General features: G+C 33.9%; 1 protein-coding gene across 1 annotated transcript in view; it reads right to left on the bottom strand.

Moving 5' to 3' along the window:
* The window catches only part of BRWD1 (bromodomain and WD repeat domain containing 1), a 158,911-nt gene that overhangs the window by 37,823 nt on the left and 95,430 nt on the right, over window positions 1-25,658 (bottom strand). The window contains 14 exon segments of the mRNA XM_043991457.1: window positions 1,329-1,454; window positions 3,349-3,434; window positions 3,436-3,458; window positions 4,109-4,120; window positions 4,325-4,480; window positions 9,114-9,175; window positions 11,143-11,254; window positions 15,026-15,108; window positions 15,524-15,648; window positions 16,110-16,217; window positions 16,309-16,434; window positions 17,189-17,378; window positions 18,228-18,328; window positions 21,148-21,264. Coding sequence (XP_043847392.1) covers window positions 1,329-1,454; window positions 3,349-3,434; window positions 3,436-3,458; window positions 4,109-4,120; window positions 4,325-4,480; window positions 9,114-9,175; window positions 11,143-11,254; window positions 15,026-15,108; window positions 15,524-15,648; window positions 16,110-16,217; window positions 16,309-16,434; window positions 17,189-17,378; window positions 18,228-18,328; window positions 21,148-21,264 — 1,427 coding nt within the window.

Below are 25,658 nucleotides of genomic sequence, written 5' to 3'. Positions count from 1 at the left end.
GGATCATATTAAAAAATAAAATGTATTAAAAACAAAGTTTTTAAAAAGTAACTATAAAATGCATAAAACATCTGTGAATAAACCTACCAAGACAGGCTCAATACCTAGATAAATATAACTACAAAAGGCTCTTCACAAAGATAAAGGAAGACTGAAATAATTGGAGAGACATTCACTGTTCATGGTTGAACCCTATCACATTAACAAAAATGACAATAATATCTAAATTATTTTATAAATCATGCACAAAATCAAACTACCATGGAGTCACTTTATAGAATTGGTCAAAATATCAATGAAATTCAACTAGAGAAACAAATGGTGAGGAAATTTCAATGGAAATAATAACTTTTAAAAGTAGGAAAGACAGACTAGCATTACTAGATTTTAAACTATACTGTAAACTTATTATCATCATAGTTACTGTACTGAGTAAAAAAGCAGAGAAATTGACCAAGAGAATAAATTAGATAAGCAAGACCCAAAAGCAATCAAACATAGCAGCCTAGTTTTCAATAACCTCAGGACATGTTACTGGGGTAAGTATTCCTCACTTGACAAAAAAATTCTGGGAAACAGTTTGGCAGAAATCAGGTTTACACTAATTTCTCCTACTATGGGCAGCTAGGTGGCACAGTAGATAGAGTGCCTGGAGTCAGAAAGACTCATCTTTCTGTGCTCAAATCTGGCATCTGACACTTACCTGTGTAACCTGGGGCAAGTCACTTAACCCTGTTTATCTCAGTTTCTCATCTTGAAAAATGAGCTGGAGAAGGAAATGGCAAAGCACTCCAGTATCTTTGCTAAGATGTGATCACTAGTCAGACATGACTGAAAATGACAGAACATGCCCTGGTACACCACTGGAAGTTTCAAATAAAGTTATGACCCAAATATAGGTCACTTCATTAAAAAAAAAGAGAGAGAGAGAGAGAACGGAAATACGCTGCACTATAACTAGGGGGAGAATCCTTAGAGGTAAGTGATCATAAAAGAAAAAATAGACAATTCTGATTTTCAAAAGAAGAAATGTAACATTTGGAAAAAAGATGGAGGGAGGTAACAGGGAAGCACTTGTTAAGTCAAAAGACATATAGGACTGTAACAACCCGATTGATATTTGGAATGAGTCTGTCTCCAATTTGACATTCAATTTACAATACAGAGTAATGAAATTTAATTGGCATTATTTTTGACCACTGAAAACAACACTGCTATTGTAATAAAGAAGTATGTTATTTAAAGTAACAAAAGACATACTTATACTTCAAAGGCAAAAACATACAGTAGAAAGATGGCAAAAGTTAAAAGCATCCACTACTACTTACTTAATGAACTTTAAAAGTTGATCAGTGATCTTCTTAGCTGATCTTGCAATAGCACTCCCAGGTTCATTAAAGGTTCTGGCATTATATTCTATATATCTTACTTCCCAGACTAGAGCAGAAATCCTCCTTTAAAAGAAAGTAAATAAAATAACACTGAGAAGCTGGTAAACTTAGGACCAGAAAATGAAAAGGTATGATTAAAGGTAGATATAACAAATTTATGCTCATGATGTTAATCCAAATGTACAAAAATATTATAAACCACTTCTATTCCTATCAACTCTGTCACAATTCATGAAGGATTATATTAGTTTAAGGCAAACATGGGTGAAGAACTGAATGTCTTATCCCATCATGGGGTGTGGGAGGAGAGTTAGTAAGGAAAGCATTATGTCTGGATTTTAATTTCATAAATGCAGGGAAATGGCAGAGTGGTAATTCTCTCCATGGTACAGATTGATAATTATAATTCTTCTGTAACTCAGTGCTTAGAGCAGTGGTGTCAAACTCAAAAGAGATGTATCCTCCTAGGCTGCATATTATCTCAGAAAACCATAAATTAAGGTTATTTATGTTGTATTATTTATTTTGGTAAATATTTCCTAATTACATTTTAATCTAGTTCAGAGGATGAGCCAACCATGGGTCCTAAGTTTGACACCTCTATCTCAGAGAAATGTCTGGAGAAGTGAGGAGTTATATGATTTTCCTCCAATCTTCCTGCTGGCCTTATATTCTGAAGCCATGCTGCATGTTATCTCATTTTTAGCAAATGAATAATAAATTAAAATCAGTATGGATGCTGCTTATATAGTAACCTTGCAGAAATTAGGTTTCACAGAAAAAAAATGTCTAAGATACCATCAATTGGTAATGAACATGGAAAGGGTTAATAACCATTTACATAGCATCTGCTATGTGCCAGGTCTTTCTGCTTTGCAAATTATATTTCATGATATAAGTATAAAGTTTGTATTTCTGGATATTCTTGAGTTGATCCAAGTACAAAGTTATGATTGGTTTTTAACAGTAACTCAATATTCCACCAAATTGGTGAATAATTATAAACCAAATTAAAGAATAAAATCACTTAATTAGTAGGTTAACATGCTAATATTAAAAACTAATTTGAAATGCCATCTAGTTAACATGACTTATAAGTAAAACAGTAAACCATGTTAAATTTATTAGTTCTAGAGTACACATCCCTGCCAAAAATATACTGCATCATATACCATAATGATCCAATATATTTTGAAAATTTAATAAAATAATCTTTTGTTGAGAAAATATTCTTTAATAATCTCAGCTACCCTTTTTATTCTAAGTTTCTTTTCCATTAATCAATCCTTTCTAACCACTTCCCTTCTTTACAATCAGGGATCACTTTCTTTTGAAATAGTAAAAAAAAAATTGCTTTTAAAAGAGATTCTACCACAGATAGTGAGTTTAAAATACTATTCATGCACAAAATATTTTTTATTACTGGTAAAGTCTTCACAAAAAGGTCTCTTATCTTTCATATGGAAGGACTAAATAATAAAATGAAAAAATATATCCATCCACAATCTAGGAAATCATACTAGACTGGAGAATAGCTATTTTCATTGTTAATCCTTAAAATGGCCAACTACAGGGGGCAATTAGGTGGCGCAGTGGATAAAGCACTGGCCCTGGATTCAGGAGGGCCTGAGTTCAAATCTGACCTCAGACACTTGACACTTACTAGCTGTGTGACCCTGGGCAAATCACTTAACCCTCATTCCCCCACCCACCCAAAAAAGATGGCCAACTCCTTAGGCCAAATATAAAGAAAAAGTAATGACTAAGGTTAGCAGCTATTATCTTTTTTTCCAATACCAAAGTTAATATAAAAGAAACTAGATCAATAAGATTCTAATCATACAATTTTTGTTTTTGTAAAATAAAGAACATCTTTATTTTCCTTGGTTACTACAAATCATGTAGGTAAGAAGGAGGAAGCACATTTTAAAAGTAAATACTGTATTAAGTTACTGACCTGTAAAATCGATGGACAAGTTCTCATCCGAATGTATAAAGATCTGTTGGATAGGCTACCACCGAACAGTACTTTGGGTAAGTAGAACAGGTCAACTGGACCTGCAAAAGCTTGCAGCTATATCTGTTATGAGAAAAAAAAGGCTATCAAATAATTAAAATTTCAGTGAAAGTAGAACCAAAGATAATAAAACTTCCTTCCTTCCTCTTGGTATAAGTATAAGAAACTCTACCTACTTTATGTAGGTACACATATGTCCCCAAGGTTCTGTTTTAGGCCCTCCTCAGTTCCCAAGGGCTTAATCATCATCGCTATACAGATGACTCCCTGATCTACATATCCCTCCCTCCCTAGTGTCTTTTTGGTGCTCTACTCTGTACCACCAACTGCCTATTCAGATTTCAAACTATATGTTTCATAAGAATCTCAAACTTACTATGCTTAAAGCAGATAAGTTTCCTCTCAAATGCATAATTCTTCTGAACTTTTCTCTTTCTGTTGAAGGCACCATTCATTACCTTCTAGTGATCCAAATTCTCAACTTAGGGTAATTCTTAACTCCTTAGTCTCCCTCACCACACATACCCTAATTAAGAGTCAAGTCTTGGAAATTCTAGCTTTATAACATTTCTCAAATCCACCCCCCTCCAATATTCTCACAGCCACAATAACCTCGATTACAATATAGTATTTTGGCTTATATTAATGCTGACTCTCTCAAATTAATTCTCATAAAATCCTGCCCCTATAAAGCATAGGCCTGATTGCATCTCTCCTCTGCTTAATAAACTCCAATAATTTCCTGTCATTTCTCTCAAAATTATTCACCAAGGAAATAGTCAAATTAAGATAACTTGTAAAGCCAAAATATTAATTCAAAATACTAGTAAATAAAACGTAAAGATCTCATTAACACAATAATCTATGTTGATGACTTGTAAAATTTTGATATTTCTAATAAAATATAAACTATTACCAAGATTCAAAAGCTGATCAATGCCATTAATTATTCTTTCACATTCTTCATCCCGGGATTTTTTACCCCATTCACCATTCTGGGGTTTGTATAACAACTTCTCTAGTTCATCTGAAGTCACTGAAATACTAGCTCCCAATTCTTCAGGCGGATCAACTACATATAAATTAAAAAATGACAGAGAAAAAAAAAGAATGAATAGGAAAATACAATACTATAAAAATATACTTTTACATTGAAACAGCTTCCTTTACAAACATTTTACCCTTTGTATACATCATCAAAAACTGAGTTCAATAAAAAATTGTCAAAACAAACATATCACCAAAAGTAATATTTTATAAACTCAATCTAATTAAATTTTATTCCAATTCTATATTATGACACTGAACAATTTAAAGGGTTGAGCCTTTACATTTAAAATACAAAATATGGATACTTTCAATTAGCCAGTATAGAACTAGCAGAATGGGGGGAAGGAGGGATAGGGAAAGGATAAGCATTTATATAGCACCAGACATAGTGCTAAGTCACTTTGGGGGAAGGAGGGGGGGCAGACTATGAGGGTTAAGTGACTTGCTCAGGGCACACAGCTAATTAAGTGTCGTGTGTCTGAGGCTGGATTTGAACTCAGCTCCTCCTGAATCCAAGGCCAGTGCTTTATCCACTGCCCCACCTAGCAGCCCCTATGCATGTTTTTAATAAGGGGTTTTCATTTCTTTTTTTCCCTCCCCTCCCCCCAATTGGGTGGGGGCAACTGATGAAAGATTATAAATGCATATAAAATAAATTTATTTCTAAAAAATACATTTTAAATGTGTCCTCAAAAAAAGATAATAATAAATGCTAATTGTATTCAATGTACAATTAAACTCAAGTGTAATTCTTATACTTTCTGGATCAAGATTTTACTCAACTACTTCTTTATCCTGTCTGATAATTATTTGGTATTTGAAAGAATCTCTTTATAAATATAAGAAACACTACTTCTGAATATGGACTTTACAACAAAGAAATACATCTGGGGAAAAATGGAGCTAGGAGCTTTCTGATTTCATAATACATATAGTGAGTTAGTCATCAGATGTTTAGGATGTACTTTAGAATGTGATAATACCATTCTGTATACAGAATGCTTTGAAATACTGTCAGTAATACCAACAATAACATTGGATTATTTCACATTTCATGAATGGCATGCCACAGAAGCAATCTTCATAAAGTACCTATTTGCTTATATGTGCAATTAAGTTTTAGTTTTAATTAAAAAGGAAATGAAATTTGTCCAGGAATTGCAAAGAAGGTTCTTGCCAATGCTCGGTGAACTTGTGGGAGAACATGGACAGAAGTCCACAAATAATGAGCAAAGATCCTGTTTGTGATAAACTATATTGTTGAAGGGAGCATACACATCAATGAGATCAAAGATCCACCAAGTACTCACAATCTTTCCAAAGTATAGAGAATAGCTTCAAGGAGAGAAGAAACAAAACTAATACACATTAGTAAAATATTTACAAAAACTCAGTAACATGAAAAGGATATCTAGCTTAGGGCATTTAGAGTAGTACTAGAGAAAAGATAAATACATAGTGAAGAAAGAACTGACAGGAATTAGTAATGATGGGTAAAGGAAGTGGGAAGTCAAGATAATGCCAAGATTCTGAGTCTGAAAAAAACTAAACACTGAGGTCATTAAAAGAAATAATAAAGAGTGGTCAGATTGGGAAAATATGACAAATTTGGATTAGAAATACTGATTTGATGAGATGATAAAAAACCTAAACAGAAATTTTCTGAAGGTTTCTGGATTTTTAAGTATAGGCTAAATCAAGGGGAGTCATTAAAATAAAGGTGTTAGTTGAAAGCATGAAATATTATGATTTCTCTGAGACTGTATAGTTACTACAGAGGTTCAACAATCACTAAGCCTTGGATATATGGGCAGATGCAAGTCAGAACACAAAGAGCATTGAGTAACACAGAAATGAAAATAAGGATGTCATGGGAAAAGGCAAGCATTTCAAGTGGTTAACATCATTATCTTTAGGAAGTGCTAAGGTCAAGAGTCAGAGTTAAGGAGACTGCACAAAAACCATGGATTAAAGAAGTCTGGAAGGGAAAAGTTTTATTTAAAAAAACAAAAACAAAACCAAAAGCCAACAGCTACCTTGTTTACAAGGCCAACAATTTCTTTTTTTTTTAATGGCAAGCTCTATTGAAAAGTTGCCTACAGCAAGTAGAAGTGTGGAAGCAGCACCAGCAGGTACTTTTCTGGAGAAAAAATGACAACGCTTTCTCAGACCAAAAAGAAATTATACATGTAGAGATGGTATTGAGGTGAAGGTAGATAACGGATCTCATGCAATAGGGCTTCTATCTTTTCAATTAAGGATGTAAAGTAGACTATAAATATGAACTATAGAAGTAAAAAGATTGGAGGATTATGCTCCAGGAATGCAAAAAAGATGATTAATAGAAACAGAAAAATTGTAAAGGGTAAATTAGTCCACCAACATTTTATTAAGCACCCACTATATACCAGGCAATGTGCTAAGTGCAGGGGATACACAGAAAAGTAAAAAACCAAAAGCAAGCAAACAAAAACCAGCCCTTCTCTCAAGGTGCTCAGTGTATATAGAATGGGGGAAACGTGATACAAACAGCTATGTACAAATAAAATATGTAAAGGATAAATTGATGGTATTAGGAGAGGAAATTAAGATTAAGGAAGACTGGGTGGGGTTTCTTGCAGAAGGTGGGACTCAGTTGATATCTGAAGGAAGTCAGAAAAGCTAGGAGGCATAGATGAGGGGAAAAAAGTAATTCTAGGCATGGGGTAATAGCTATTGAAAATGTTCAAATTTTGGGAGAGAGACTGACATGTGATAACAGTATGAAGGCTAGTGTCACTGGATTGCAAGATGCATGGAGTATAATAAGACTATGAAAGGTAAGAAGAAGCTGGGTTACATAGGGAAAAAAAAGTCAAATAGGAGATTTGATATTTGATTCTGAAGGTAAATAAGGAAGCGCCAGAGTAGTAGAAAAAGGGGTAACTTAGGTTGAGGATGGAACGGAGAGTCAGCAGTATAGGGATGATAACTAAAACCATAGCAGCTAATAAGATCACCAAGTGTGATTACAGAGGTAAAATATAAGACTCGCTGTTAGTAGATGTCATGTGGATGAAGATTTAGCAAAGGAGACAAAAGAAGCAGTTAGGAGGATAACCAGGAAAGAGTAGTATCACAAAAACCTAGAAAGAATGGAGTATCAAAAAGAGCTTGACTGACAGTGAGTGCAAAAGGGGCCAGAGGTTAAAAAAAAGGCATTAGAGATGGCAATTAAAAGAGCATAAGCAGCTTTGGAAAAAGAAGCTTGAATTAAATGAAGCCAGAGAGGTTAAATTTCAAAAAGTTAAGAAGAGGAGAAAAGGAGGTTTCGCAGGGTCTTTTTCAGATGGCCTTTATTAAGTTTTGCCATAAAAAGGAGGAAAGATATAGGATAATAACCAGGGGACAATGTATATTTTGAGGGTTTTTTGAGAATAGGGGACACATGAGCATATGAAGGAAGCAGCCAGTAAAAAGAGACAAATTGAAAATAGTGAGAAAGTAGGAATGGTAAAGGCGGTAATCTATTGGAGAAGATAGGATGGAATGGGATCACTTGGGCATGTAGAAGGGTGTGCTTTGGCAAGAAAGTTCATTTCTTTGGATGAATCAGGGGTAGAAGGAGTAAACGATGGGAGAAGGCGCCTGAGTGATATGAGATGAGGAACAATGAATAGGAAGTTCTTAGCAAATGGCCTTAATTTTTCAAGTGAAATATGAAGCAAGGTTCTCAGGTGGGGGGGGGGGGGGGAGAAGGGGAATTGTGGAAGGTTTAAAGAAGGATGAAAAGTTGTTGTGGATTAAGGAGGTAAAAAATGACTGCCTTGTTGCAGTGAGGGTCTGCTAGAGATAATCTAATTAATTTGTAGTGGGATTCAGCATGATTTCATGATCTCCAGATTTGTTCAATAAAATGTGCAAGAGAAGGAACAAAGGCAGGGGATTGTGGGACTAATTTTTCTTTAGTACTTAGCATCCCAAGAAAGAGCACTATTATTTCTATACTTATCAATAACTGCATAATGGAAAAGAACAGTGGATTTGGGATCAAGAACTCTGTTCAAGTCCTAGCTCCATTACTTCCATGATATATGAAAATAGGCAAACCACAACTTCTCTGGGTCTTAGCTCTCCCATATGTAAAATGGAAAGAAAAACCTTCATAGGCATCATGGTGTGCTAAAGAGGGTCAGCTTCAGTCAGGAAGACCAAAGTTCAAATCCTGCCTCTCACATATATCACTTGTGTGACCATGGGCAAAGCACTTAACCTCTCAATGCCAAAGGCGGCTCTTTATGTTACAAGTGAGTTGTTGTTCTACATCAGAAGAAGGAATTCCATATACTGATGAAACCACAGGACCAGATCAAGAAGAACACCTTCTACCTTCACAATATTGTAAATTCTAAAGTGTTAAATGAATTCCAGTTGACTATTATGCTGTTAGCCTTAATAGAAAGTAAAGTAAAAACATGAAATTATATAATAAAAAGAAAATACGACAGAAGCAAAGATACTAGACTAGTCTTGACTTCTACTAGTAACAAACTTTGGACAAATCAATTTCCTTTTTGGGCTTGTTTGCTCATATGTAAATGTTTAACTCCATCCTTAAGGCCTCTTCTAGATCTAAAATGCTGTGATTCTTTATAATTTAGTTAATATCCACATACCATTATCAGGAATTGGCTCCATATCCCATGGACTAAGCTTTTCTATTTCAGTATTGTCCCACCTATTTAATCAGTAGGTCAGAGAAAAGGAAAAAAAACATTTTAACTGATGGCTGGAGCTAGATACCATTATCAGATTTTTAAAAAAGGAACATGACTTAATAATGTAAGATATTAATTATTCTAAAACATAAAATGTAAACATAAATTGATTTAAAATGGTATTATATCCAGTCAAATCAATAGCAGCCCATCTTCTGATCTTTAAGATAACGAATATTTACAGTAAGGCTAAACTATGTGAATTTAAATTTTTAAAATTCCCTTCAGATACTGAATTAAAAAAACATTTAATTGCTTAACATGTGTCAAGCCACTATGCTAAGTTCCGGGGATATGAATACAAAAGCAGGTCAGTCTCTGCCTTCAAGAGCTTATGTTTTATAGGAAGGAACAACTTAAGTATTCTATATTATACAGAATGTCCCAAAAGTCTTGTTTCAATTTTAAACTTAAAACTAAAATAATATCTTTGAAGATACTCTGTATTTCTTGGCATAAACAATTTGGCATCTTCCTCATGCTCTTTGACTCGTGTCAGACATGTCTTTGTGACTTTTATAAATATCCTCTCTTCCTTTGGCTTCTATGACAATAACTCATTTCTCTTACTATTCTTTCATCTTGTTTGCAAGATCCTCATCCTCCATCCCAACTCACATCTTTAACTCTTTTCCCATTAAAATCTCTCTCTTCACAAGCTCACCTGCTTCCATGCCTTCAAATATAAACTTTTTAATGCAGAAGACTCACAAATTAGTGTCTCCTTCTCCCATCTTTTCCCTAGAGTCCCAGTGCCATGTTTTCAAATTCCAGCTTTCAACTCATTTATATCCAAAACCGAATTTATTTTCTCTTCCTCAAACCTGTTCCTCTTCCAAACTTTTCTACTTATGTTGATGGGAACATTATTATTTACCTAGTCATCTACAGCCAAGGTTATTAACGGTTTTTGTCATGTATTTCTTTTGGAATGTGGTATACGAAATAAAATAGGCATTATGAAGGAAACCAATCATAATGAAGTATAATTTTATAGAAATTTAAAAACCAAGTTTAGGAACCCCAAGAATCCTTCATCTAGAGTCATTCTGACACCACAACAAATCCAATCATGTAAAAGTGTTGTTAAACCTACTTCATATGCATCCTCTTTTCCTCAACTCCCACCATAAAGCCTTTTGTTCAGATTCTCTTATTGCCTATGCTATTTTAATCCTCATTACAAGTCGGCCTCTCATCTATCCTCCCTTACCTGTATAGACTTTTTTTCTTTTTTTTGCAAGGCAATGAGGATTAAGTGACTTGCCCAGGGTCACACAGCTAGTGTCAAGTGCCTGAGGCCGCATTTGAACTCAGGTCCTCCTGAATCCAGGGCCAGTGCTTTATCCACTGCGCCACCTAGCTGCCCCCTACCTATATATACTTTATGCAAGAAACTATCCTAATGAAAAGTTCTGGTGATATCACCAAATCTACACAAAAACCTTTAAGGGTTTTACATTACTGACTGAAGTATAAACTTTTCATCCTGGCATTCAAGGTCCTCTACAATCTGATCTCTTCCTGCCTGTATCTTATACTATTCCTCACTGTGTTGTACTTCATAAACCTTAAATAACCACACTTAAAAGTATACCATTATTCAAATATTCAATATGGCATCCAAAATGGATTATTTTCCATTCCTTGTTCACACATCTTGCCCATACTTCATTTTCTTCAAGCTCCAACTCACACACAACTTCTCTTTCAAATACCTGTATCTGTACTAAACCCATCACCTCTATCCCTTGATGAAAAAGATAGCTCCCTCAGTTTTCTAAGAGTACTAATGCAGTGTTCTTGTAGTTTGTATCAGTTATTCCTGATCTTATCTTCTGTCAAGGAATTAGAATAGTACATGCACGTAGTAGGCACTTAATAAATGTATGTTAAGTGAATAGTAAACATAAACCTTTGTACATACTTAACATTGTAACACTGGAAATGACTATCTGGATATTGTGGTTGAAAGGGCTCTTGACTTAGCACTGTTCCAAACCACCAAGCGTCATCAATTATAGATCGAAATCTGTCACCTGTAAAAGAAATAGCAACTCTTACTTATTTTTTATAATACAAAGAACTACCAGGCTTTTAAAAAGATTATACAGTAAGTATACAAGGAACATTAATTCTTATTTTAAATAAAATTTCTGATAAAATTACTTATTCTATTGATATTACCATATTATGACTAGAAAGCCCCATAACAAATGTGACTGTTTAGTGGTTATAATGTATTACTATATTAAAAAACTTATTGAGTCCAGAAGTTCTTACTAAGACAAATACCAATGTTTGCATCAATAAAACTATTAAAACATCAAACAACAAATAGAAACACATTCGGGAACACGCAACCTAAATCACAATGTATCTGTCCAATTCAGGTACCCAAATTAAATATATGGCATGGTAAAAAAATAAAGAAAAAATAATTGCAATTATAAAAGTCCCTAAAAGAGCTAGAATTTTACCAAGCTTTTAATATGCTGAAATTTTATCATGTCATTCCAATTCCTAAAGCTATTACTATGATAGAATACTCATAAAATTCTTTACAAACTTTAAAGTGTTATATAATAATTCTAGTTAGCATGTATATAGTGCTTTAAGGTTTACTAAGCACTTTTAATTTTTAAATTTTTCTTTCATTCATTCATTCATTCTTGCAGGGCAGTGAGGGTTAAGTGACTTGCCCAAGGTCACACAGCTAATAAGTGTCAAGTGTCTGAGGCCAGATTTGAACTCAGGTTCTCCTGAATCCAGGGCTGGTACTTTATCCACTGTGTCACCTAGCTGTGCCCTTACTAAGCACTTTAAAAGTACTATCTCATTCTATATTCACAATAATCCTAGGAATTAGGTGTTATTATTATATCCATTTTACAAATGAGAGCACTGGAGCAGTGAGATTAAATGATTTGCCCTATTGCTAGAAACTGGCAGAATAGGAACTCGTATCTTTCTGACTCCTAATTTGGCACTCTATTCACTATTCAACCTAGCTGCCTTAAATATAAATGTTAGTTATTATCTAACTAGAAATAATAATCTGATTTTTAACCAAGACAATGCCTCTAGGGATCACATCTAACTAAGTGGTGAAGTAAATGGAACACTGGAGTAGGAGTCAAAAAGGACAGAATTTGAATCCTGCCTCAAACCCTTATTAGCTATGTAGCCTTGGGCAAGTCATTAAACTCCATAGCTTCAGTTTTCTCATCTATAAACTACAAATAAATAGTATCTGCATTCCAAGGTTGTTATGAGTATTAAAAGAGATATTATAAAAGGATTTGTAAGTCTTAAAGCTCTATATAAAGAGTGCCTATTATAATGTCACAGAAATAGGTGTTTATTATTTAGAAGTATAAAATATTAAATACCTACCACATTTGACACCATGGAAAGCACTACATAAGTGTGGGTAAAAATATTTTATGAAGGATGAAAGATAATACAATTAATTATGCAAATGCTCTCAGACAAAAAATATTGAGAGGAAAATAGGGCATGATAAAAAAATAATGAACACAGTTATAAATTTATAAAGTATAATTGTTTATAACAAAAGTTGTACATTTCTGGTTTAAATATTCTACAATTACATTTTTTTTCATGGTTTTTAACTCTATATGTAATGTGTTTTAAATTCATCACTGTTTCATATAATTGTATATATGAACATATGCCTATATATACACAACTTTTGCTGTCAATCCAAAACCATTACTTAAAAAAGCTACCCATACTGCCCTAAGCAAACTATTAAAAAACTCACAAAAATTTGTGATTCTAATTCTTTCTAATGAAGAAGAGAAAAGATCAATTTTTGAGCATTACTGTAGCTTTAAGTACAACAATATTGTTAAGGGCAATTGATTTCATGGGAATAATACTGTAAGTGGGACTAATTCCTGGGAGAGTAAAATTCAGAAACAAAAGTTTAAAATCAGGCTTTAGAGAGACTTGACTATAATAGGGAACTAACTCTCAAGGAACATGTTTGAATGCTGATGGGTGAAAGTTGGGAAGATGCCACAAGCCATCAGAGTTACTTCTGAGGTTTCCAGCTGTTGTATGGCTCTCAGAGAATAAAAGATTTGCTAGTTTCAAAGGAGAAGCTAGTTTGCTTTGAAGTCGGTTGATTTTCTTTTCTTTTTTTTTTATTTTAATTAAAAAATTTTTTATTTTTTTGGGCAATGAGAATTAAGTAACTTGCCCAGGGTCACACAGCTAGTAAGTGTCAAGTATCTGAGGCTGGATTTGAACTTGGGTCCTCTTGAATCCAGGACTGGTGCTTTATTCACTGTATCACCTAGCTGCCCCCTAAAGATTTTCTTGTGAGAGAAAAAAGCTTTTTTTGGTAAAGAAATCAAAAGGTCTCAAGTAGAGTATACCACTTGTATCTATTACAGGTGTTAAAACACCATAAATGTCACTGGTCTAAACTGCACTAATATTTGAACTGAAGTGGCCAAAGAATCTCAGCCACAAAGCTATTTAACTTACGTTACAAGAAAGTACTGGAACATAATCTCCACAAGCTTAGTGGTAGAGAACAAAAATATCAAAAAAATTAAGTGGACAGCGGAAAATAAAATGAGAGCTTCTAACTTACATCTCCAGGAGTTCCAAAAATCTATGGATGGCAGCCTTAATTCTTTGGGACTTGACTGTATGAATCTTAACCCTCACATGTGCCAGCTGCCTCATCTTTTTCTCCTTTTGGCCAGATGTTTTCCTTCAAGAAAAATGTCCTCAACCTCTAGTCCTAGAACAATCCTGACTACCTGTACAGATATTACTGTTAAGAATAGTATGTTAAGAGCAATCAAGCTCTCATCTTGCATTTCAAAGGATGATGATTGCCTAAATTATATCCCTTCATAATAAGGGTTTTAAACCTGCCATATTAAATATTTTAGATGCTGCCTGAAAAGGAATTTTTTTTCAAATGCGGAGAGCAAGATTTGATGAAAGAAAGATGAACTCTGCTATACACTAAACTCAATGTAAAATTATTTTCTTATCTGTTCCTCCATATACCTAAGAGGATATAACTATAGACACTAAATAGTATGGCAAATGTGTACGATTCTGAGGTAATAAGTCAAGTTGCTAACTTTCTCAGTGTACTTTGGGCATTTAAGGTCAACTCAAGTTATTGATTATGCAGTAATTTGGGAGAACAAAAAATTTAAATAAAACAAAAAAAGTCAGCCTAACACAAAAAGCTTCTCCATAATTCACTCTTGAATTCCTATATTTGATTAAAGAAATATGTATTAAGCATACCTGTTTGTCCAATTTCAATTAGTCTGTCAACATATACATTTATAGATATTTATTTTGTACAGTGTTTGGTATACAAAGTGAATACTAACATCTTTAAATCCCTCCTTTAAATCCTAAATTTGGATTAACACAGCAATAAGTTTGAAAGATCTGAATAAATTAAAAAGGTTTCTGTTCACAACCTAGGAATTCTTAGGCTAATTTGTGTTATAACTAACAAAAACAGGAAAAAAATATTCAGTATTGACAAGGAATTATTTAAATAGTAAATCCCATTTAAATAGTAAATTCCCAAAACATTCCTAGCAAAGTAAAAAATGTTGAGAATCGACTAAACAATGCATTGCAAATAGTAGACACTCAATGTCTATGGAACTGAAATTAGTATTAACTATGGTCTACTAATCTTAAAAACTGAATGCAAACACTACAAAATCAACATTATTTAATCATATCATATAATCTATCCTAACATGTAAGATTTTATAGAAACTCAACAGACTTACGAGCTTGCCAGTTCCTCTGTCGTGCTTCATCATAAAACTGACGTAGTACAAGAAAGTCAATAACATCTGGCATATCATGATATCTAAAAGAATGCATTTTATTAATTTCATCATGTTATTATCAATGTTATTCCTTTCTGCCTAACACATACTCCCATTCCCCACTCCAAAAAAACAAAAAATTCTCACACACATCAGCAATTCTCCCAACACGTTAAAGAATACTAAACCTAATACCCAAACCCCAAGTGGTTGTTATATAAAACCCATTTGTCTTTGTCCCCTTCCCATCTTGACTTGGGTACAACTATAAACATCCTCAAACACCTAAAATAATTTGTTATTACTCTTTTTACTAGAATATAAAAGATATGACAAGATTTTTTTACCCCTTCTAAACATCAAGTATCTGCTATTAGCACCAACTCACTGGTGCAGATCAATGCTCATATTAGAGATATCACAATTTAATTCATAACTAAACAGAAAAACACATACTTAAGAGAGAAGGACTTGTCCAGAAGCTTTCCAGTGGCTGGATCTATGAAAGCGAGCTTAAGGCAACAGAGTGTAGGGGGACCAACCTCATAACGCATTCCAACTATTTTTACCAATTCTTGATCCTTCAAGAGAATTTTTTAAAGTAACATGAATAGCACTGTTAAAAGCATTATTAAGCAATCTCTTAAAGACCCCCATGCCTCGTCCTTTACAGATAGCACTACCCTATTCCTAATTTAAGTGTTCAATTTGTATAGGCAATAAGTAACATTTTTATTTTCCTACTTATGACTAGTAACTTTTTATTATAATATTTTTCTTCAAGTTAATGTTCATATTAAATCTTAAGGTTTAGAAGATAACAGTATAAATTATTTGCTTTTATAAAAATGATAAATGGAAATAAATGTAAAGATTATTCACATGTAGTTGTTCTCAAAATGTTGTAAAATGAACCTATAAACTAATTAGAGTATGGAGAAAGCCAGAATTTATTAAGCATTTTGTGCCAATTATATGTTAAGTGCTGGGTTAAAAAAAAAAGGCAAAAAATTTTTACACAAAAAATTATAATAAAACTTACTCTAAGATCCATCTTCTTCCATGGCTCCTTGTTGGGGTTCAGCTCATAAATATTATTTCTCCTAACTGCCTCAACATAAGCTTCATGACCTTGTCGAAAATATATTACCTACAAAAAGAAAATTAAAGTATTTGAAATATAATTTAAACTCAAATAATTAAGACTGATTTTATTGTCTACCAAAATTTATCACTCTTACCTCATCACCCATTTGAGGAACAAATGGAGATTTTCGAAGTGTAGTATCTGTTATCCAAACTGGAGGATGAAATTCATATAAAAGTTCTATATTTTCAAGCTCAGCTGGAGTCATCCTCTGCAAATTCTACATAGTAAAAGACCTAAAACATTAGTGTCCCCAAAACTATATGAATGCAAAGCATTTTTACAAAAAATAGGATGACTTAGATAAGTGAAGAAATGTTAATTGCTCATTGCTAAGCTGACCCAATATGATGAAAATGACAACACTACTTAAATTTATTTATTTAGCACCAAACCAATCAAAATACCAATAAATTATACTAAAATTAATCTAGGGAAACCAAAAGTCAAGAATCACAAGAGAAATAATGAAAAAACATTGGGAAAGGGGCACTTGCAGTAGTAATTCTCAAATTATACAACAAAGCAGTAATCATCAAAACAATTTGGTGGTTAAGAAATGAGAAGCTCATTAGTAGAACAAATTAGCTTTACAATATATAGAAGTCTAATGTTTGATAAACCCAATGATCTCAGCTACTGTAGTTGAGGCCTAATAAGCAAAAACAGGAGAATGTTATAAGGACTAACAATTCTGAAACTCATTAATCATAAATGCCAATCAGGATTCCAGAGGATTAAAGATGAGCCATGCTAGTCATATCTCCTCAGAGGTAATGGACTCAATATCCAAAATGAAACATGTTTTTGGACACAGCCAACACAGGAATGTTTTGCTTTACTATGCATATATTAAAACAATTTTGTTTTCTTTTTTCCAATTTGAAAGAGGAAAAAATGCTTATAATTAAATTGGTAACAATTAAAAAGAAAAAAAGGAAATTTATAGAAAGTACAGATTTTTTTTTTCATACCGACTTCTTAGGTTTACATCTTTCCCTTCTCTTTTGCCTTCTCTTTGGAGTAGACAAATTCTCAACAGATACTTCATCTTCTGAGCTACTGCGATACCGTAGAGTTCTACGACGAGATGAGGTTCTTAAAGGAGGTTGAAGATTAATGCCAACATCAGCCCTCCAATCAGAATATCTGGCTGAAGAATCACTGTAAAAAATATGTCTTTTAAAATTTCAAAGGAAACCATGCAAAATTTAACTATAATAGTAATAATGGTAGAGCTAGCTAGAAAGTTGGTAGCTGTGTAATTCTAGGCAAGGCATTCCAACCCTTAGTGTCCTTTTTTTTTTTGACATTGCTTCTGGAAAAGGTGTATCCAATTGACTTTCCTAGATTTCCACTTACCATCTCTGTGACTTTCCAAACTGAAGCACACTTGACCTTAAATCATCATTTCCTTCCATAAAGAATGTAAACTCTTTGAGGGCAAGGACTGGAACTTTGTATGATCAGATAAATGATTTCTCTGAGACAACTGGTGGCACTATACCTGCAGCCAGGAAGACCAGAGTCCAATTGACTCCAAATGCTTACTAGCTATGTGTGACCCTGGGCAAGCAATTAACCTTCATTTGCCTCAGTTTCTTCAAATATGAAATAAGGATAATAGATCTACCTTGTAGGGTTGTTGTGATGATCAAATGATATGACATTAGGTGCTACATAAATGCTTATTCCATTCCCCTAATTCTCTTCTATTTTCATTCATTATTTCTTTCTTTGGGGGGGGGGGGGGAGGCGCACAGGGCAATGAGGGTTAAGGGACTTGCCCAGGGTCACACAGCTAGTAAGTGTCAAGTTTCTGAGACCAGATTTGAACTCAGGTCCTCCTGAATCCAGGGCCAATGCTTTATCCACTGAGCCACCTAGCTGCCCCCATTCATGATTTTTTAATGTAAAGACTGAATGCACAGTTTATGTTGTATGAGATTCCGATATATGTGTAGACTAGACTAGACAGCCCCTAAGCTTTGAGATTGTGATTCTCCGAAATACCTGGAATCGTCACTGTCACTTTCACTCTTTTCTTCACTTTTCCATTCTTCTTCTTCTTCAGAACTGCCAGAATCATCACTTTGATCTGGAGTTGAAGTGTCCTGATTAAAATGATAGTGGATAGGGAATACAAAATACAGCAAAAATTTTGTTATTTGACGGAACAGATAAAAAACAAGTTAAGAAGCATCTGTACATCTTTTGTATGTTCTTATACTTGTACATATTATTCTCCCACAATGATTTTCAATTTCTTGTAGGCAGATGTTACATTTTTGTCTTTGTATCACCAGTGTGTGGCACAAAGAAAGCACTAAGTAAAATGATACTTGTACTAATAATACTGGTATATCTGATATCCTCAACATAAGATAAATCTGTTCCCTCTTCATATTTCTTCCCAATCAGAATTAAACCAATCACCTTTTTAAACTTAGGTATCTTCATATATGTTAGTCCTTTCCATACAACACCTCTCTTAGGTATACTTGGTATACACTAAATGCTTATACCTACTGCCTCCAAGAAGATTCAATTCCCATTTCGGATGGTAGCAAAAGAAAATGATTAATAACAGATAATTCTGTCAATGAAATTTAATTTAAAGCAGCATAAGGAAAGTTTTTTGGAGAGGAGGACTTGGTAAGGAAGATAATGAGTTCAGTTTTGGACATGTTGAATTTTAAGATGCTTTACAAAAAGGATTCTAATTTGAGGATGTATGATAGGCATTTGGAGATGTGAGTCCCCAGAGGTTAAGGCTAATAAATAAGTAGCCTTGATAATTACCAGTAATTAAGAAGCTATTGCTATTGCTGAAGGAAGGTTGAGGATTAGGGAGAAGGGGACAGATACAATAGACAGTGGAGGTAGAAACAAGATTTGGCAACTGATTGGAAACAAGGGGAAAAAGGGGATGAAAAGTCAGGTATAATGTTGAAAATAATCCTGTATCTTTAGAAAAAACGGTGCCTTCTGCCTTCAACAGAAAGGGTAAAATTCAGAAGACGTGTAGGTCTGGGGCTGGGAGTAGTACAGGATGTGCAGTCAAGATGGCAGAGTGAAAGGTGACAAATGCCAAACCTCCTCCAAAAAAACCCACAGGAAAACATCAAACAGAATTCTAAGTGGGAAAGCCAAGAAAAAGTCAAAATGAGGGTTCCCCACACCCAACCCAGCATAATTTAGAAAGGAAACTGTGGTAGGGGCTGGTTGAGAATGCCTGGCATTGGGTAGTGCAGGCAGCAGGAGGGAGTAATGGCTGTGGCTACAATGGCACCAGCATCCTGGGACCATGGATGTTAAGAGGAGTGAAAACATGGTTAGAAAGAGATCCCAGAGGACCCCTGTTCTAGCACTGAGTCCAGGATTGGATGCTGTTTGGTAGCTCTGTCAACCACTAAATAGTTCTGGATCACCCTACCTGGGTAAGGAGTAAAGTACAGACCAAGAAGTCTCAAGTTCAAATCCAGCCATAGACATTTATCAGCTTTGTCACCTTGGACTAGGCATTTAATCTCTTATCCTTAATTTCCTTATCTTTTAAATGAGGTTATAATAGTACAGGGTTGTTGTGAGAATCAAATAAGACATGTGAAGCATTCTGCAAATTTTAAGGTGTTATATAAACATATATTAAGATTTAAAATACCAAACCAACAACCTCAAAGTATCAATTGACTAAAACATTAATACTCAACTCCAAATACCCCAAGACATATTATCTATTCTACGTGTAAGGAAACAAAAAGAAAAACTCTACATATACCAAATATCCATAGAAGAATTATGCTGGTTTTGGTGATGGCAAAGCAGTGGAAACAAAATGTATAATGTTCACTGACAGAGAATGGCAGAAAAAACCTTATTATATGAACATAAAGTTCATTGCTGTATACTAAAAAACTGAATATGGATGTTTGAAAGAAAGATGGGAAGATTTCCACAAACAAATGTACAATGAAGAACCAAATGAACGATATATCCAAATTAGCCAAGATAATGTCATAGAAAAGAACATTAAAAAGAATCCAAAGCTTGAGAATTATAATGACCAACTTCAATCTTGAAATAGAGATAATGAAACAATTCCCTTTCTCTCCAAAGAGACATGGAAAGACTACAGGAACAAAAGGTTGCATACGCTGTTAGTCACTACACCAGCTATTTTAATTATTTCTTTGTGACAAGGGAAATTCAAACTTCAAGTTTAGGTAGCAGGGGCAGGGTGTAATATCTACAAATGATCATAACATTAAGAAAAAGAATAGAGAGTTGTTTCAAAAGGCTTAGTGCAGTTTTAGGCTTTAAGAAAGCTTTACAGCTTACAATTGCATTAAGACTTCTGGAATAACCTGTATTATTTTCTTAAAAAAAAAATCACTGTGAGAAATCAGTCAAGAAATAATACAAGTAGAATATAAGCAAAGGTCCAACTGAAGGCACAAAACATATTTATAAAGAACTTGACTCATCAACAAGTCACTAAATTCTTCCCAGTACATGTTCACAATACATTGTTTAAAGGCAGGGAAATTTACAGATTCCAAGAAAATGTTTACAAGAAGTTTGGCGACAGTAAAACAAAAAATTTTACTTCATTCCCCTAGCAATGCCAAATGATCTAAAAATTACTGAAATTAAGTTGTCAATAATACACATTATGTTTATACATTTGTATATATGTGTATGTGTTATGGATGCATATAGATGTTCAATGAACATTTAACTATGGGACGTATTTTGGTTATTCAAACTCAATCAACTATGGAAAAACTAACAATGATTGAAATAAAAATATTATTATTTCTTTTGGATTTGCAAATTTGGTATCAAATATCTTGCTAGTCCAAAGAAAAAATAAACCAATATCATTCAAAATTAATTTGTACATTTCAATATTCCATGTTCCATTACTTACCTGTCTTATGAGGCTAAGAGATTCATTTTCTTCCTCAGATGATGACTCAAAATTATTTTCATAATCTGAATATTTAGATTTTAAAATTCTCTGTCTTGACCGGGCCACTGGTACCATCTAATATGCATAGGTATATACATAAGAGAATAAAAAGAAATTAGAATCAAAGACTGATTAAACATTTTTACTCCCCATTACTATTTAAACAGAAGAATTAACATTTCTAATAAAAAAATTAGTCATACATCAATTATGAGAGGAAAAATCCCCTTTACATACTATGAAAAACATTCTCACAAATCCATGTTTTCAAAAACTTATATTTACCTGCATTTTCTCCAGGAAATTTTGCATTTTTCTACCAAGCCAAAATATGTTTAGACTAATCCTTAAATTCCTACCTAAATCCTATTGGAATCAATATAATAGTTTATTCAATTCTAGCACTTGGTGCACTTATACACCATGATGCATCTAGGACTCACAGAAATGCCAAGTTAGTATATTCTAAGCAAAGGAGTTAATATAAGAAAATTAAAGGCAACAAAAAGTGGAAAAAGCTAAAAACAATGAATATTACAATATTACAAATATTACAAAAGGAAATAGTAAAAAGATGCTGGAAAGGTAAGTTGGGTTGCAGATTTTGGAGGGTATTAAGTACAAAGGTAACAAATTTCAGCTTTATTTTGAAGATAATGAATGGGAACAGAAAGTACTAAAAGGGACAGTACTGTTGCTAGAGTGGAAGATTTGGATATACTAGTAGTGATTTGTAATATAAGTAAGAGCAGAGAAGTTAACTGGAGGCAGAAAGGTAAAGATTGCAATAGTATAGTAGAGAAACAGTAAAGGGTTTAAATAAGGTTCTAAGTGGGAATGAAGAGCATTGATATGTTAGAGGAAGGGATGGGGGAGAAAGACAGAGCAAACAGATAGGATTTGACAACTGTTTGGATATGGGAGTTTAAGGGAAAAGAGCAGGGTTATGCTGGTAAATTTTTAACAACCATCTATCAAAAATAAAAAAGGGTGGGAAGCATGTAGTTATAAACCACTTTTAAGTTTAATGTGCATTATTAACATTTTTTCATCATTTTTAAACGTCTAGACAATCAACAAAACAATAATCAAGTTGTGATTTGTTGCATTTAAGAAACATGAAGTTTAGGGTTAGGGAGTTAGGATGACAAAGTTGCAACCAAGGGTGACAAGGAAGTTGGGAAGAAGGTATGGGGAAAGAAAATGAAATATGTTTTGGCCATTTTGAGTTTGGGATGCTTACAGAACATCAAGTTTGAGATGTTCAAAAAGGCAGTTGATGATGCAGGACTGGAACTCAGGAGAGAAGCTAAGGCTATATAATATGGAGCTGGGAACCACTGTCATAGAGATGACTGAGTAATGCATGGTAGATAACAAGATCAGCAAGTGACATACATTATTCAATTCCACAAAGTTCTGAAGCTCCTTTTATGTACAACTGTAGACAAAAATGAAATTACTTCTACCCTTTAGAACTTTATATTCTACTAAGAAGTGTAGACAACAACAAATAAACAGATAATACGGTAATCTGAGAAGAGAAAGAATGGAAGTATATCAGAGAGTAGGTGGAAACTGATCTGAGCCTATAGTATGCTTCAGACACTGTCCTGGTGCTTGCCCGTGTGAAGGCTAGGAAGAAATGGAATGTCCATATGAAAAGAATATAGCAAATATAATAGGTTATAGCTGTAACAAAGAGTATCTGAAGAGGAGAATAAGGCAGAAGATATTGGTTGAAAAAGACTGCTGCATTTATATCAAATTCGATTCACATTCTCCTTGTTGCTTGTCAAAATTATTAGCTTCTAAACACGGTGAATCTAAGCAATGTTGAAGGTTCTCCCCAAAATAAAAAGCTCTCCTGAAGACTGAAAAGCTCACAATACAGTTTGACACAGATAATGGAACATGCATTAAATTTTTCAGAGATAGAGAAATGTCCTTTAAGAGCAAAGATACAGAAAGAAAAGTCTATTAAGAGCACAGCATTTGAGCATTTCTGAAAACTTTTAAATAAAAGCTTGTTAACCTTTCATTACTGTATGGTTTACTGAAAAAAGTCAAAAGTATTTCTCATAGTCCTTTAGGATACCCTGCACAGACAATGTTGCTCACATTTCAAATTGCTTCTTCATCCACTGCTTTGCATAATCCTTGAATCCACAATTTGAGACTAGCAAAGCCCTACAGCTTTTAAAAAACTGGTTAGAAATTAAAATGGTCAGAAAAACATACTATCTTAAAAGCAAATGAAGTAATGAGTTTATAGGTCAATAAGAAAACTTTGGGAAGTTAGGAAAAAAGATTTGGTTGCTCAGCACACCATTAGTTCATTTCAAACATTTATTAAACCCCCTACTACGTTCAAGGAACTTAGATCTTTACATAAATAAGTCTAACCCCTATATCAATATGTTACAATCCCACCCCTCTTTTCCAGTCAAGTCACATGTGCTTGATAATGTTAATACCACTTAGAAAACAAATTATCATGGCCAACATGATATAAAGCCTCCATGGTCTTTTAGATCACCTGAAATAGATTCATAGGTATTTGCAAACTCATCAATAGAAGACTAACAGAAAATTTTTTGGCTGACAAGCAGCTTTAGATCACTTAAAGAGCTTTAACCAGTTAGATCACCAGAGCCAACTTATTATTTATCTCCAATTCTATTAAAAAGAGATGGCCTAATTCAATTAGTTTAGCTCTATGTTGTAACCAGGGCAATGTTTTCAATCTACTTTGTTTTTACGTGTGAATTTAAAAGCCTCTCTTTCAAATTGATCACAGATCCCACAAGATTTGATGCAATACATTAGTCAATAAACACTTAGTAAGCGCCTAAACTCTAGGGAAATCAGAAAAGACAAAAGATAGTCCCTGCTCTCAAGGACTTCACAATCTAAGAAACGTGCAAAATTTCAAAATTCTTCTTCTACTTGTACTCTGCACAGAGCATGTTCTTTATTTTATGCTTAGAATGATGTTGATACTCAGCAAAATGAACTAAATCAACTACAGATGATGGTATCCAAAAACAGATTGAAATACTTTTTTTTTTTGACAATTCCTTAATCTGAAGTTTTGTTTTTATCTGTTTTCTCTCACATCCTAGCTAATGTGAAGATGTTTTCTATGACTTACTCATGTATAACATATTGAATTGCTTGAGTTCTTGGGATAGGGGGTGGGAAGGGAGGGAGGAAGGAAAGTTGTAACCCAAAGTTTTAAAAAATTGATGTCAAAATTTGTTTTTACATGTAATTTGGAAAATAAAATTCTAAACATAAAAAAAATTACATGTCAAATCCTATTCCCTTCTCATTCTTTTATCCAAGATACCCTCTGTGCACATGCAGATCATTCTCTAAGCTTTTCAGAAAGATGAGAAAGTATGGTTTTTGTTGCTGTCATTTCAGTTGTATTACAACTCTTCATGACCCCATACTGACGTTTCCATGACAAAGATACTGGAGAAGTTTGCATTTCCTTCTCCAGCTCATTTTAGAGAACTCAGGCCTTCTTGACATCAGACCTCTTTCCACTGTGCCACATAACTGCCCCAAGTATGGGCCACACCATAACTCCTTCCATCCAAAAGTATCATGCATTTAAGCTTTACATTTTCTTAGATTTTTTATATAACAGATATCTTGAAAATCAAATCCTAAATGCTTTTCAAATTTTGTCACATCCACCACACCTCTTTTCTGTCATATATATTTCAGTAATCTTACATGCTTTTGTACTTCAAGTGACTGGGGATGTATGTAAATAGGTTTTGCTCTTCTGTCAAGAGTTTTACATCTGTAACTGGGCAAATCACAGTTTTTCTGGGATTTAGTTTCCACCTTTGCAACAAAGTAAGAAGGTTGGACTAAATGACCTCTCTCATACCTTCCAGGTCTAAATCTATTTTTCCATTAAAAACAAAAAACAACTATTTATTTTTATTTCTAATTGTCCCTTCCTTTCATCTACAATTGCTCTCAGAATGATCTGGTGTAGCTGGGTTCTATATAGCTTTTCCACAGGATCATTTTCCCCTCAATTGCTTTTTTTTTTTTTTTTAGTGAGGCAATTGGGGTTAAGTGACTTGCCTAGGGTCACACAGCTAGTAAGTGTTAAGTGTCTGAGGCTGGATTTGAACTCAGGTACTCCTGACTCCAGGGCCGGTGCTCTATCCACTGTGCCATCTAGCTGCCCCCCCTCAATTGCTTTTTACTGATTTTTGTTTTGTTTTTGGTGGGGCAATGAGGGTTAAGTTACTTGCCCAGGGTCACACAGCTAGTGTCAAGTGTCTGAGGTCAGATATGAACCCAGGTCCTCCTGAAACCAGGGCCGGTGCTCTATGCTTTTTACTGTTTTAAGAGAAATGATACCATACAGTCATTCACATAGCTTGTACATGTCTTGCAAATGAGCAGTACTGTCTGTACTCATAAATAACCCTTATTCT

This window comes from Dromiciops gliroides, chromosome 3 (genome assembly GCF_019393635.1).
Source record: "Dromiciops gliroides isolate mDroGli1 chromosome 3, mDroGli1.pri, whole genome shotgun sequence".
Classification (NCBI taxonomy): Eukaryota; Metazoa; Chordata; class Mammalia; order Microbiotheria; family Microbiotheriidae; genus Dromiciops; species Dromiciops gliroides.
Note: the sequence above shows the minus strand (reverse complement) of the source record. Positions and strands in the feature narration are given on the sequence as shown.